Consider the following 15,195-nt stretch of genomic DNA (forward strand, 5'->3'; position numbering starts at 1 on the left):
TTTTAGTTGAATTTCACGTTTAATGTTACGAAACACATTTTTATGTTTCACTTGTGTATTTATATATATAAATATGTATATATATATATATATACACATATACATCATGGGTTTATAAGCTGTACAGAAAGGAATTTAAATGCAGGTTTTAAATGTAAATAGTCCAGATCTGAGCTCTGACCCCAGTGGAAAAGCAAAAGAGAAATAAAATGTTGAAGATTTATTTGCTACACAGCAATTTCACTCATTATAACAGAATACATAGTATTGGTTAGAGACTGTATCCATAAGATCAGAGTATGATGGCACACAAAAGCTGGTGGAAGTTAGACACAGATATCCAAATCTTCCTCTCATTTCCAGAAGTAATAAAAAAATAAATAAAAGAGATTACTGGTCAGAGTTTATATTTAGGTAATAATGATAAACAACATACCATCCTCCTACCAAACTTGTCTCAGTCAAATTAATCCTTTAAATATAGTTGCTAATGGCTGACGTGTTCGTTGTTTGTGTGCCACTGTGAAGCGTGTTAGTGTGGATAAGGTGCAAGGTCCTGACAGTCTGGGTTACTAAAATTTCTCATCTCCCTCCTCCACATCCTTCAGACTCAGAACCTCCAGGGAACCTTTGCCTTTAGTCTCGCAGCGTATCAGCTCATCAATCTCCCTGAAGCAGCCGGGATCCACCAGACACACCTTAAGGGTCAGGACAGAAAACAAAAGGGTTAATCCAGATAAGACATGAGAGACATCATAAACAGGAAAGGGTAAAAAAAAACTGGTTTGTCACCATTTCCAGCTCCTCATCAAAGTCCTCGCTCTCCACGACCTGCAGGAGCGGCTTCAGCTTCTCCTTCAGCCTCTTGCCCTCTTTGGCTGGCAGTACCAGCCTCAGCCTCATGTGGGCCCTCTGAATGTCCATGGTCTCCTTCAGCTGCCGGATCACCTCCAGAGCCTGGGAACAGCAGGACAGATCAGTTTGACAGCGTCGGAAGGTCAATACTATAAAGGAGGAGACTGTTAATAACGATGGTGTGTAAGCCAAGCGTTTCCTGACCTGCTGCTTCGTGCTCTTAGTGGTCTTGACAGAGTAGTGGATGTCCTTCATCGCTCGCTCTATGAGGTTAACTGTGTACGGCCTCTTGGTGCCAGGGTTGACGCATTTTTCCGCCACAATCGTTGCAATGTCCCTGAACATCGTCTCCAGCTGAGACTGCCGTTCCTTGTCGGACACTTGAAGCTCTCCTTTGGTCAAAATCTGTCCAAAACAAAACAAAACAACAAATGAAACATACGTTAAACAAAGAACATTCAGATGAGGATAACAGTGTAGATATTTTAGTTATTTTTTTACCTGTTTACAGATTTCTGTCTGATCATCTGTTCCAAAAGCTTTGGTCAAGTCATCCTTCTTTGCCACCTGACCTTTGGACACATTAACAAACACAGAGTGTGTCTGCAAAACCTCATCCAGGTCTTTCTCTCTGGAACAAAACACAGTGGCATTAAACTCAAGAGATTTGTCAATTTTAACACACGTAATTCAGAGAACGTGTAATAACATCGCAGTAAATGTTTATCTAAACGTTGTGGGCGTTGACGTTTAATGTAACTTACGCTCCAGATCTCCAGCTCATAACTTTATTTTTGTAACAGGCGATTTCAAAGCGCTTCCCTCCTTTCTTCATCCGCACCACCGCCACATTCGTCAGCCGGATTTGATTTGTCGGCGTAAATATCGACATATTTGTGATAAAAAAACACAGAAAACTGTGTCCAACGTGCCAAAAACAATACGCTGTCAGAGCGCAGCGCAGTTCGTTTCTTCCGAGTGTGCTTTCAAACAGTGTCCGCCGTGGAACAGCGACAGTGAACTAAGGTTCCGCTTTCTGTTCACGGCTTTAACGGCTCTACATTAAATGTAGCTGTCTTATCAGTAGGAAGACATAATTGTATTTTAATTGTTTTTAGGATTTATTTTTGTTGATTTTTATCTTTAATCGCGTTGTTTGAATAATACATTTGCTCTATTAAAGAATACAAAACATCAATGACATTCAAAATGAACGTCATACGCAGCGGGCATATTTAAACAAAATTCAAACCTTATTATTTTAATTTAGAATTATAATTTAATCGTGTTAACGGCTGTCTGCGCTTGACCACTAGTTATTGGAACACAGACGGAACACTGAACTACACTTCCCAGGATGCTCTCCGGCCAAACAATATGGTTGCACACAGCACCAGTGGATCAGGATTGTGTGTTTTTATGTAGCGTCTACACTTAGCAGCGATGCTGAGTTTGTTCCTTGTTGTTGTGCTTTTCACAAGTCACGGCTCTACGTCGGATACTAAAGGTGAACTTTTTAAACATGTTTACGGCAGCTGAAAAGCAACTTTATGTGATGTTTTAGCTCAGGGTCGTGGCCCTACTTGCTAGCATGCTTAGCTAACCATTAAACCGCCTTTTATTTCCTGCAGGTGATCCTGCTGTCTTAGTACACGGTGCTGTGTTAGCATAAGCTACTACTGTTACTACTTAATATGCATTGTTTTTATTCCTTCAGTATCACACGATGCCCATACACACAGCGAGAATTATCTCATGCTGATATGGCACAACAGGCTGTACTTGTATTCAGCTGCTGCCCTGGTCTTTGGGATTTGGTTCTCCCTGAAGGTGGCGTTAAAGAAGGTGAGTTGAAAGTTGTGGATGCTGTAGGCCATTTACACTACTGTCCTAATAAATCTCTAGGTTAGTGCTGTTCTCTTTGGTGGCTGCTGGGACTTTGTATTCAGCCTCTGCATGCCATGTTGTCATATTTTAATTTTTGTGCATTTAAAGTAAGCTCCACCTGCCAGACTGCACAACATGCATTTGTTGTCTGCCTCTGTATGTTTGTAGAAAAGCATCGCTGAAGATGTGGCCAGCTCGTCGGTCCAGAAAGCTGCAAAGAAAAGCACCTGTTCTGACAGAGACGCCGAGGTTTATGTGTCAGGAGTCAAAATCTTCTATGGATCACAAACTGGAACTGCAAAGGTACAGATACATTTACTGAGAAGGTAAATGCTGTTTGTGATGTTAACAGATGAAGCTCACCATGCTTCAGTTTACTTAGTCCATTAAGTTTGTGGTTAAAAAAGCTTCTAGCTGACAAGACGATGATGTAGTGAAATACTGTAAGAATAAAATGCACAAGTGCTAAAATTTAGAAACAAGAATGGACAATATAAAAACTACATTTATTTAATCTCTGGCAACAAAATCTAAATTCCACTAGTTTCACAAAAGTGTGATTCAGCTCAGAGCTGTGCAGAGTGGCCTACAAACGTTTAACCTTTCTACAAAAACGAAATTGAAATCTAATATCTGAGAGATCTGAAAAGCATCATTCATTTGTTTCAGGGTTTTGCAAGTGGGCTGTCAGAGGAGGTGAAGATCTTGGGTTTGCCTGCTGAGGTGATTGACATGAAAGACTACGACCCAGACGATCAACTTGCTGATGAGGTAAGGAAAAGCCTGCCTTTATTTTTGACACTGTGTGAATGAATGTATTTAATGCGTTGCAGCTCTGTGAAGCTCCTCTGGGGTGTTAATTAAATCTCTAAAATGTAACTGCAGCAAACGGAGACCTGGAGATGTGAAATTAATTAAAGCAAAATAAATTACAAGAGTTTTATTCTAACAACAAACAGTACAGTAAGCTTTAACCCAGCCTTCACTGGTTCAGACAGCCGGTGCAGAGCGCAAATATGCTCCACTAACCCTTCTCCACTGAGGAAAGGAGGATTATTTTCACTCTTTTATGTTTTGTTTGGCTCCGGCTGCTGTGTGTACCATCCTGAGGGGGTGTGTTGGATATAGGTGACTGTACACAGCAGAAAGGAAAGTGTGTATTTATTCAACAGGACGCTGATACAGTTATCACTGATAGAAAATCTCCATATGCGGTATGGCTGCAGGCTTCAGTCGCTTCCCCAGACAGAGCTGAAGCAGCTGTTTTGTTTGACAGTTTGGGTATGAGATAAGAGACTCATCAAACAGCGTATTATACTATAATGTTTTTCCTGAGGTTAAAATTCTTTGTGCTGTTGTTAAAGAAAGACATTTTGTGTTCTTAAATGTTGTCTTGTTTTTTGTTTGTCCTTTGTGTGCAGTCTGTCAGTAAGTCTGTCTGTGTGTTCCTGGTTGCCACCTACACTGACGGACAGCCCACAGAGAACGCTGAGTGGTTCTGCAAGTGGCTGGAAGAGGCCTCCACCGACTTCAGATACGGGAAGACCTACCTTAAAGGCCTCCGATATGCCGTGTTTGGTCTTGGCAACTCTGTCTATGTTGGCCACTATAATACGGTAAGACGTGGTTTTCATATTAAAATCCCACTAGCACCACTTTATGACCAAATAGCCATGTCTTTCCTCCAGGTGGGTAAAAATGTGGACAAATGGCTGTGGATGCTGAGCGCCATGCGGATCATGACCAGGGGGGAGGGTGACTGTAATGTGGTGAAGAGCCGTAATGGGAGCATTCAGGGAGATTTCCTGGCCTGGAAGGTGAAGTTCCTGAAACGCCTCCAGGCTCTGGCCAAAGGGGAGAAGAAGAGCTGCAGCGGAAACTGTAAGAAAGGAGGTTCCTGTAAGAACAAAAAGAAAGAGAGACAGGAGGAGGAGGAGGAGGAGGAGGAGAAGACTGACGTACAGAACAACAGCTCAGAGGTAAGGACAGATGTTTAGATCGTATAATGGCACACTTTAAAAAGCGACCTGTCTCGGTCCAGTTGATTAAATGATTTGTTGATCTTTGCTTCTCATGCCTTGTCTGCCAGCAATTAAAAGAAGCAGAAGGAATGAAAGCAACAGATCCAGCCAGTTAAACTAGGCCAAGAACAAAACCCTTAATCTCTAGAGTTGCATCCTTTGAAGCACACAGCCTTCAGAGGACCAGGTGCAACCAGCCATGGCTGGTTCATGGCAGATCCACCTGTTCGTCCATTTCCTGTATGCACTTGATGCACATTGTAGTCTTGAAATTGGAGTCTGTCTGAAATACGGCCTCTAAAGAATGTACCTCCTACATTGAGACACAGCTAGGATGTTAATCACACATGTAATTTACATCTGTTGGCTTTTGAAACATTCAGACGTCATGGACAAAGCTTACAACATGATTTGAGTACCATCTGTTGTCGCACTTTAATATGACACCATTGGGCTGCAGGGTTGAGTGGGCGGTCAGTTAGTGTGGCCAAGGATACCTCGAAACATGGTCTGAGAGATGGGATCTCAAGATGGCCACAGTGTGTTACACCTGTTCGGTTATCGATTACCTATGCAGGTGTGAATAAACTGCTATTACCTAGCGTTAGACTTCAGGCTCACCCCTTGAATACAAGGAAGCCGGTAAAGAGGATTACAGGGAGAAATGGTGTGTGTCCAGCTGATATCTTATTAGGAAAATGTCCCCTGGTTCATGATGTCTCTTTCTGACATTACAAGGGCACTTTAGATAGGGCAGGCAGTTCTTGTCACAGGAGTCTGAAGCAGACTCCTGGGGCTGAGGGCCTCATGCTGCACTCCTCTAATGAAGTGATTTATATCACAAAAGGCCTCCAACCCACTCAGGAGTGTTACTCCTTGTATCATCAGTAGTACCAGTGGTTTAATGTAATACTCTGCAAGGCTCACGTGAAATGTGTCATTTCAGTTGGCGCCGTCCATCTTATCAGCATTATATATATATATATATATATATATATATATATATATATACACACACTAACAGTTTTCATATGCATCACAGCGCACACAGATGATCAGTTGTCATGGTAGCGGGCACCTCAGAGCCAACTCTAGCTGAGACTTCCTCCCCTCTGACTGCAACACTCAGCAGAGGTGATATTCAGCCGGAACTGAGAGTAGAACTATGAACTGTGGCGAGGGGGACGATCGTCCTGATTTATCTATATACGCACACTTGGGCCCAAGCTCGGACTCTGTTGGCTGCTTAAACATCATAAACATGTATATGGTGTTCCACAGGCAGCCTGGGGGGAGCTAACAATGTACAATAAATGTGTTCCGTCTCAGCACACTCACTCAATCATGGCCAAGTTTGAATTGGTTATGAGTTGGAACATATGTAATTCTCTCTACTTTAGAGAATCATTAACGTTTCCCACTCAATCATCATCGTCACTGTTTCCTTGACCCTTTTCTTCTTGGTGTTTTACTCCTGTCTGTTTCCTTCAGGAGGAGCTGATAGACTCCAGCAGTGAAGAAGAAGAGTCTGACCTCCAAGATGAGAAGAAAGTCGTCGACATGGAGGATCTAGGCAACATCATGAGCAGTGTCAAGAAAGCAAAGGTCAGGATGACGCCATTGTTTAATGCATATACTTCTTTTTTTTTACATGACCGTGATAAGCTGCAGAAAACTCAGGCAGTCATGAGAAGCTTTATATTTCCTCCTGTAAATAGGAGATGAAGCACTTAACCGTCTGACTCACAGTGATACATTTATGTGGTTGTTGAATCATTTAAATTGGAGCTCCAGTGTCATCATCCACCAGCTCTATTTTCAGCGTTTCCGTGTAAAGGTCTGTAAACAAGCGCTTTCCAAGCATTAAGCTTCCACCACCTTCGTCCAATATATCTGTGTTCAGTGAACAGATTGAAAAAAAAAAATGGTGTCAGTGAAGGAAAAAAAATGGCAGATGGGTTGATAGACACCAGACCCCAGCGGACGAGAAGTGGAGCCTTGCGTAATAGCAAGGACGCCCACTTCACAGACTTATGAGTGACTCAAGAAAGGCAGAGAAATAATGAGAAGGAAGAGACATAATCAGTCTGCTGTTACGGGCTGTCGTATCATACGAGGCAGAGAAGTGAGCATTTAGGAGTGAAGGAAATGTTAGGGAGGGATAATAATGTTCCTACAGGTTTAATGTTGCTCTAACAAAGGGAGAAATCAAAGAAAGCATCCACAGGCGACCAGCACGTTTCCACCTTTTCAGCAAAGAAAGCTCGTCTTCTGTCGTTCAGTGAACTGTGGGCTAGCTAATGAGTGTAGCTGTTTTTAATCTTCATTATTTTCTTCTAGAAAACATCTGTTCTATCATTGTTCTTGATCCACTTATCTACATTTTTACCTGCCTAGAGCGGAATGAGAAAAGCATATTGAAACTGGTCCAGTGAAGCCTTTCAGGCTGCTGTGGGCTCTTGTACTGCTTACTATATTCTTTCCAAGTTTATGAGATGCATGATTATGCCACTTTCTAAGATCAAATAATTGTTGTAACGCCTTTGGGTTAAGCCGAAAGGATTCGAGGAACTTTTATTGTCAAACCAGCTCACATTTACATGTTGATGGTACGAAATTAGGAGTCAGGCCCCGGTTTAAAAGCCAAAAAAGAGAAGAGCAGAATAATAAAAAATAATAATAAGAGCAGCGAAGTATGAATTATAAATTAAGATATAAATATAAAATGTAGACAGAGCATGTGCCTACAGTGCTTTTAAACTGCGTTCTCTCTTGTGGCCAATAGGGGGCGACTCCTATGTCTCCAAGCTAACTGTATAGCAGTCTTTAAGAGAATAAGCTTATTCTTCATTTGATCATGTACATCTCAGTAAAGCAGAGAAGTTCAGGGTCATTACCTGCTTTTATCTGACAGAAACAGAACTTTCAATGTTTAAAGAGCGACTGTTTGCATCCAGGAGCAGAGGGAATGTGAGGACAGGGTTCTCAGAGAGACCAGGACTGTGTCATGCAGATGGCAGGAAAGAGAGGCAGGAGGCTCGGTGTTATTCCAACCTCCTCTGGCAAGTGTTCATGTAGATATTTGTTCCAGTTATGTTCTTTGTTTTTCTTTCTTCTGGTGAATTTAGAAGTGAATCACAAACACATTGTTCTCAACCTACCTGGGTTCCAGAACCACTAAAGGTGTATGAAAAAGTAGCCATGATAAGAGCTCCAGCTGTGTGAAAGCAGTGTTGAAACAGGATTAAAAAATAATCCCAATCTTGCCACGTCTGAAATATTAATATAAATTGACTAATGTCAGAATTCTGTCACTTTATCAGCTTAATGAACGCATGTTAGCGGCTTTTCAGTAAAATAGTTTATCAAGTGGGATGTTTTTCCTCCAAAGAGGATCCTCTCGACATCTTCTTATATAATCTATGGTTCTGCTCCAAGCCTCATGTCTTTGCTGGACGCGCTCGTTCACAACAACAAGATGAAAATAAAATATAACGTTTTGTCACTGCTGCAGCAAAGGCATGAGCGCCTGCCTGGCTAATGTAACATTTTGTCTTTTAACAAATCAAAACAGTTCAGTGTTTGCAGGCATCATATTTAATCTATGATAGGACACATGCTGGCACTGAAATGCTTCATGTCCTGCTAACATGCTCTTTATTCTTCCTTTATGACATTAATATTACAGTATGTAGTGGTGTGTAAGCTCAAGAAGGCTTGGACAGGCTGCTTTCTAAAGCTTTGTGTTTGCACGTCACAGCTGGCTTGAAGAGGTTGGAATGATCAGCGTGCTTGTCTGCCACAGTGGGAAATGCCACATTTAAAAATGTCATGTTGTCATTTAGTTTTTATGAGGACGTGTTCCTATGCATTTTTTCATGACTTTTAACTTGACAATAAAACATCTTGTAACTCTTAATTATAGCTGTGTATGTGATGATGATTTGTATCATCATCACACTTGGATGCCAGGATGACAATTTAGCTCCGTATCTGTGTGGAACCAAATTAGTGTTTGTCTTTGCATAATTTGGTCACACAGAGCAGGCAGTGCAAGATGTAATTAGTCTGAACATTAAACATTTGCTATTGCCAAGAGACAGCAAGTATTTAGCCAAGCTGGGCGAAGACGGAAATTGTGTGTGTGTGTGTGTGTTTGAGTATGCAGAGCCAGCTGAAGTCCAGAAATGTAATCTGGTTTCAAGGCCCCCTGCTAATATGCTGAACTACAAAATACTGAAGCTGTTACATTTTTCAAACCCTTGAATTTTGTGTTATAAAAATGGTGAGAAGACGACTCTCTGAGCTGATCTTTGGCTTTGCTTGAGGTGACCGTCATTCTGACTGCAGGTGGACGTTCATTTTGGCCACTAGGTGTTGTCAGAGTCTCAACTGAATATCTGACATCTAATACCAGACTGTGTTTACCGTTTGTTTTTTTCAAACTCTTCTCTTTTTGTTAGATGATAGTAACTTTAGAAACAAGAAGAATCATCAGACTTGGAAATTTCCAATGGCCTGTGAATGCATCATATGTGACAAATGAATTACGTGATGAATACATATTTGCTTGTTTTCTTTTTATGCACCCAGCGATACACTGGCAGGCAGGCTGTGATTGGCTGAGCTCATGTTGCCTGGCCTTAATCTGTATTAGTCTTTGGCTGCAGTCCTGTTTGTATCCATCCAAGTGCCAGCAAGATTCCTTACCATTGTTGTTCTAATTGATTTTGCACAAATGTTCAGAGTATTGGCATCTAAACTTTGTAATGAGAGGCTTCAGTTTCTGCCAGAGAGGTCCATTTCATGTTGTGGGACTGTTGCCAGGCAGGACTTAGTGTGGAACGGCTCATTAACCTGAGCTGCCTCACAGCATTCTTGGCTCAGTTTTGATATTTTTTAGCTTAGAGTCCAAAGGGAGAAGACAGACATAAGCTGCCACTATGACTTACAGCGATGTTGTATAACCACATTGTTGTAATGTCACGTTGCTCATGTATGTTTCCTTGTGAGGTAGCTGAATTATCATGAAATCAGAAACTCTCCAGGCTCCTATCTAAGCTGTTCAGCAGTTTTTAGGTGTGACATCGGTTCCTTTTGTATCAATATTTGCATATTATGCATATTGGAATAGTCACGGGATAAAGATGAAGAATGAGAAGATCCTTCTGCTTTGGTGCTCATATCTTTCCTCATGCACTGGTTCACTGAACAGCCCAACAACAAGGTCTCGGACTGCTGGGCTCCGCGGCAGATTCAACAGGCTCAATTGACCTAAAAGCCAATTATTGCAAATGGTGCAAAGATGCAGAATAATCCTAAGGCTGTAGATGCCTAGAAACTCCCTGACAGTTAGCCAGTGGCTGATTATTGGCCTTGTAGGCTAAATCTTGCCAATATATGATTCATTCTAGTATATTTTAGCCTTCTTCTATGCCTGTTTTCTTTAGTTTTACCCGTTTGCACCTGCTCTCTCCATGTGTTATCGCCGTACTGTCCATCTTCATCAGCCCTGTGTCGCATCATGGTTCCAGAGTACAACACGGTGCTGTGAGGTGGCCCAGTTCTGTTAGCGCTGACAGGCCCAGGCATGATTGGATATCTTCTGTTCCTCTACCCGGCCGGCTATCAGCAGGAAGGTTCTCCCTTATGAGCCGGGTCCTGCTCCAGGTTTCTTCCGGATAACAAGGAGTTTTTTCCTGCCACTGTTGCTCTTAAGGGGCTTCAGGCTCTGGGTTTCTTTGAGACAATTCTGATTGTGAAATGCGTTAAATAAATAAAGTTGAATTGGATATCTGTGAGCTCTTGAGCGAGGCTGAAGCGGAGCGGCGGGAACCAGGGACTGTGGCCAGATAAGTCGCCATGGCTGCACGCAAAACACCGCAGGGACAGATTGTTTCACTGTTGGCTGCATGTTGTGTGTGCTGTCAGAATTGTACTTGTCACGGATGCATTAAATTCAGGTGGACATTTGTGCTGACTAAGAGCAGTAAACTGGCTCATTTTGAGCTCCAAACTGCAGATTCCACCCTTGTTTGGATATATTTTTATTAGCTACCTTGCAAGAAGAATGTAGTGTTTAGTTTCCTAATGGCAATTTGATGTCTGACATACAGTTGTTACTACCGTTCTGCAGAAATGTTAAACGAAAGAACAGCATAGATGCTTTCAAGAAGATCACCTTTAGCCACCGTTAAGTGTGATACCATTCACAGGCAGACAATTATACACATGTTTTGTTGCACACAACTATCTTGGAAGTCTTTCTTAGAAGTTAGTTAGGGAGGAGCAGGCACTTGATTGATGGATGATGCATCATTAGGCTGCTTCTTGCTGACTCGGCCAAACTTTAAACATGCCTGTAACAGCCAGTTGTTCCTCGCTGCACACTGGTTGGTCCAAACTGCAAAGCCTGCCTGGCTTGATGGATTATTGTGTGTTCTGGTAATCCTCATGAGAGTCAAGCTGCTGGTTACTGACTCACAACATAACATACAACATAAAAAGGGGAACTCAGGCATTTTCAGTGAATATGGATGATGCTCTCTCCACTTTGAACTGACTGATCAAACCCAACATGGAGTTTTTTCACTGTGTGTTTAATGTAGCGTTTACAGCTTTGCAGTGAACGAGGGTTAATGACCTACAGCGAGTTACACAGAAATCAGTAAATTGTCTCAGGAATACACACCTACTGTCTGAGCATTCATCAACATTCGCTGACATGCTATCAGCACCTCATGAGCACTGCTGGAAAAGCTGACGTATGGATCCCTATAGACCAGCCGAGGAAGTGGCAGCGCCGCAGTAATTGGATGGTGCTGTCATTTGACGTGGTTAAGCTTAAAGGCAGGTCGTCCATCACACCTTACTGAGACATAATACCTGTTCGCGTGCCCCAGGCAACTTTTCCAGTAGGATTTAATCAGCCTTCTGTTGCATCTGTACACAGCATGTCTGTTTAAGGTATTTAGCTTTATATAGAAACGCTACAGTAATATATTTCCAGCCTGAAAGAAGGTGCTAATCTTTCAAAGAAATAGGATGCAGCAGCTTTAGTGGTGAAGAAAGACTGCTGTTTTTGTATAAAGTCTGGAGGCTTTTTGTTGCATTTTACTGAGCCTCTCAAGGCCCTCAGACCAAGATTATGCAGACAGAATCTTACTTGTGTGTTCAAACATTTTTGGCAATCCATGCAGGACCAATAATTGCAGCATATGCTGTGAAGCGTCAGAACTTTAACTCAAAAGGCCTTCATTCATTAAGTCATTTGTTTTTGTAAGGTAATACTCCTAAAGCAGGAGAAGGCTTTAGAGAAATATCAAATCATCCCCTGGTTGCATTTTTTTTATTGTTTAATTCGTCAGGTTGAAAGCTTGGATTTAAAAACTGGAACTTTTGTTTCCGTCTCAGGAGAGTCGAGGAAATGGGCAGATGGTGAAGCTGTCCAAACTGAACGGAGTGAAGAAGCTCGAAGACGAAGCAGAAAGACGGGAGATGATCACACCTGCTCTAAGAGAAGCTCTGACAAAACAAGGTGAGGAAATAAAGATAAAACAAGATGCAACATTTCCAAGCACTGACCGACTGATACCTCAGATGGCGGTAGAGTCAATATAATAATAATAATAATAATAATAATCGCTGACTTTTATCCAAAAGACCATGCGGTGTGTGACACACTCACACTGCAGGCCGAGCACACCGGCTGCTTGTCAGCATATGCTTAACCTTACTGTTTCCACAAGGACACCAGAGAGCTAATTGCCTTCAAAACATGAATTATAAAAAAAGTGTTCAGTCCTCCTGACAGAGAAGGTGTTTCTTTTTTTTTTTTTCTGGTAATTCATCAAGCATTCAGTGGTGTCAAACGTTTACTCTCACCTTTCTCCTGAGTTTCTATTTAAAGCGGGTCCGAGGTGTTACATGAGGGGAAGTGTGAAGCTGGAAAATGTGTCGTCTAATGGTGCTTTTAGTGATGCAGGCCAGTTACCTTGAGGAAGGACACATCTCACTGTATCAGTGCAAAGTAACTGTTCTTTTACACATCTGAAACACCACAGTGCAGTCACACAGGATGCCCTGATGGGTAGGACAGTATCTCAAGCATTTTTAAACTTATGTAGCCTTATGTGAAAGAGTCTGTTTGGATTCATAACCTCTTATGTTGCTTAGTATTTATATTCTGTTGTGCTGTCTCTTATAAGGCCAGTCTCATTACATCTGTCTGAAACATTTTACGCTTCTACTCTCCCATCTGTTAGTCCATTCAGTAGTATAACACAGGGCAGACATTTTCAGCCAGCACCCCCCCCCTGCTGTTAGCTTACACAACACTCTATAAATAGGAGCAAGACTTCACTTCATTTGACCAAATGTTGACCTACTTCAGGGTGTCTGTGTTGGCAACCATCAGTGCTGGTGGCCGTTTGTTTTATTTGGAATAAAAGAATGAAGGATGAACGTTTTGGCAACGTTTTAATAGCATTCAGTCCTGGAAGGCTTTATTTCCTGCATAGCCGTTTTTTTTTTCTGGCATGGCGTAGATGCAAAGAGTCATATGGTGCTGGAACTCCAAAGCAGTGTCCAAGAAAGTTTTAACACAATACTGCCTATTCTGGAAAATAGTTATCAGACATCAAGGAAACAAATCTATAAAATGTGTCTGTTATCAGTATATGTGATGGCAGCAGGAGAATCCATCATCCATCTAACAGTTAGCTCTTTATCCTGGAGTGGGTGGTAGCTGGCAGTGAAGTGGGAGAGATGCAACGTGCACCCTGGACAGGACCAGGTTTTAAACTAATTTCAACCTTTTATCAGGTTTAATCAGTTTTATATTTTGTTCCTGAACTTTCAGGCTTTTTGTTAGTTTAATTTTTTAATGATGTGGCAGATTTTTAGGCAGAATTAATAGATAATTAAATCACAACAAGCAGTTTTCAAGCAGAAAAACAATTTGATGCTGGTGTGGTCAGCTTTTTTTTTTTTGTCCCAAAGGGAAAAAGGCTCAACAGACATTAGTGTGTTTAAGAAGACAGACATTGATTTGTGTTTTGTCTTTTGTTCTGTTTTATTTATTCAAAGAGTGTCCTTGATCATGACAAGCTGTTTCAGTCAAATGAGTATTTTTTTCACCGCTCAGCCTTGATGAATAACATTTGTGTTTGACTCATCTAGCATCAAACCTGAGATCTGTGGAAACAGGTAGAGCTCGTAGAGTCACCGCTACAAACTTCCTGCTGTGTTTTTTAATTAGAACTATTGTGTACAAAGCGGCTAAAAGAAATACAAGCTCACCAAAATAAAACAAATTACCACCTGAATTCCAGCTGAAAGGCCTCTCTGGAAGGCTACTTCCTACCAGAGCGGTCCCATTATCACGGAGCACATTCAGTGATACAGATAAAACTATTCTCTTTGACAGATGTCAAAGAGGAGGGAAGTGCTCAAAGGGAAAGTGAGAGAGGCCTGCATGGACTCCTCCAAACATGGCTGTTCAGTGGTTTGAGCCTGTGGTAATAAAAGAGGGATAGAGAGGCACCCTTGTGAGGAAAAAGTGCATTTGAGCACTTTATCCTCCTTTTGTGCAGCGGCGGAATTTGAAACGCTCTTCCCTCTTTTATACCTCCATGTGCCCTTGAACGTCTGCTTTGTTGGAGCTGTTTAGCAGCCTTTAACAGAAGAATGTCAGTGAATGAGATTTTTGAGAGGGGATTTATAAATGCAGCGCTCACTTTACTGTCTGGTGGATCTGTGTCATTAACAGAGGTGTGAACTGATTGAGACGTGTTGTTCTTTATCTTTCATGTGAAGGTTATAAACTAATTGGAAGTCACTCCGGAGTGAAGCTGTGTCGATGGACCAAGGTAAAGGAATTTATTCTTCTTGATGAACCATTACCTTTTTTTTTTTTTATTATGGGTCAGCAGTGGCTCAGTGGTAGAGCAGGGTTGTCCAATAATCGGAAGGTTGGCGGTTCGATCCCACCTCTGCCCTAGTCATTGTTGTGTGTCCTTGGGCAAGGCACTTTACCCACATTGCCTCCAGTGCACAGTGCACTCACTGGTGTATGAATGAATAATGCATCTGTAAAGCGTCTTTGAGTGTCCTAGAAAAGCTCTATATAAGTTTGATGTATTATTATTATTATTTCTTGTGTATGTGTGAATCATAATGAAGGTGTTGTCTGTGTTCTTTAGTCTATGTTACGAGGAAGAGGAGGGTGCTACAAGCACACTTTCTATGGCATTGAGTCCCACAGGTGCATGGAGACGACCCCCAGCCTCGCCTGTGCCAACAAGTGCGTCTTCTGCTGGAGGTACGGACCACTACCGAGCCTTGTGTGATGTAGTTATTGCCTGTTTTTGACATTACCTCCCTTCTCCTCATGTTGGTTGCCTGTTTGATCGAGTCATTACGGAGACTCATA

At 41.9% G+C, this 15,195-nt stretch overlaps 2 protein-coding genes across 3 annotated transcripts in view; one reads left to right on the forward strand and one right to left on the reverse strand.

Annotated features, from left to right (window-relative positions):
• Window positions 1–205: 205 nt before the first annotated feature.
• On the reverse strand, window positions 206–1,861 carry sbds (SBDS ribosome maturation factor). The gene is made up of 5 exons (XM_028420553.1): window positions 1,620–1,861; window positions 1,357–1,486; window positions 1,060–1,260; window positions 793–957; window positions 206–698 (listed from the first exon to the last, which is right to left on the reverse strand). Exons 1-5 carry the CDS (start codon window positions 1,745–1,747, stop codon window positions 573–575), a joined length of 750 nt encoding a protein of 249 aa, XP_028276354.1. The 5' UTR covers window positions 1,748–1,861; the 3' UTR covers window positions 206–572.
• Window positions 1,862–2,221: 360 nt separating this feature from the next.
• tyw1 (tRNA-yW synthesizing protein 1 homolog (S. cerevisiae)) overlaps window positions 2,222–15,195 on the forward strand; it is a 41,233-nt gene continuing 28,259 nt past the window's right edge. For both annotated transcript variants that reach the window (XM_028420524.1, XM_028420525.1), the window contains exons 1-10: window positions 2,222–2,362; window positions 2,573–2,700; window positions 2,911–3,045; window positions 3,412–3,513; window positions 4,164–4,358; window positions 4,431–4,721; window positions 6,255–6,368; window positions 12,177–12,300; window positions 14,580–14,632; window positions 14,966–15,084. In XM_028420524.1, the coding sequence (XP_028276325.1) occupies window positions 2,299–2,362; window positions 2,573–2,700; window positions 2,911–3,045; window positions 3,412–3,513; window positions 4,164–4,358; window positions 4,431–4,721; window positions 6,255–6,368; window positions 12,177–12,300; window positions 14,580–14,632; window positions 14,966–15,084 (1,325 nt within the window). In that variant the 5' untranslated portion in view covers window positions 2,222–2,298. The remainder of the gene's footprint in view (window positions 2,363–2,572; window positions 2,701–2,910; window positions 3,046–3,411; window positions 3,514–4,163; window positions 4,359–4,430; window positions 4,722–6,254; window positions 6,369–12,176; window positions 12,301–14,579; window positions 14,633–14,965; window positions 15,085–15,195) is intronic.

Source organism: Parambassis ranga, chromosome 13 (assembly GCF_900634625.1).
Source record: "Parambassis ranga chromosome 13, fParRan2.1, whole genome shotgun sequence".
NCBI lineage: Eukaryota > Metazoa > Chordata > Actinopteri > Ambassidae > Parambassis > Parambassis ranga.

Excerpts from the sequence above, each read along its gene's own strand:
- sbds (XM_028420553.1), bottom strand. The coding sequence starts at position 1,747 with ATGTCGATATTTACGCCGACAAATCAAATCCGGCTGACGAATGTGGCG. Across the intron at positions 958-1,059 it reads CTAAGAGCACGAAGCAGCAG|GCTCTGGAGGTGATCCGGCA; the intron begins GTCAGGAAACGC and ends TGCTGTTCCCAG. Across the intron at positions 699-792 it reads TTGATGAGGAGCTGGAAATG|GTGTGTCTGGTGGATCCCGG; the intron begins GTGACAAACCAG and ends CTGACCCTTAAG.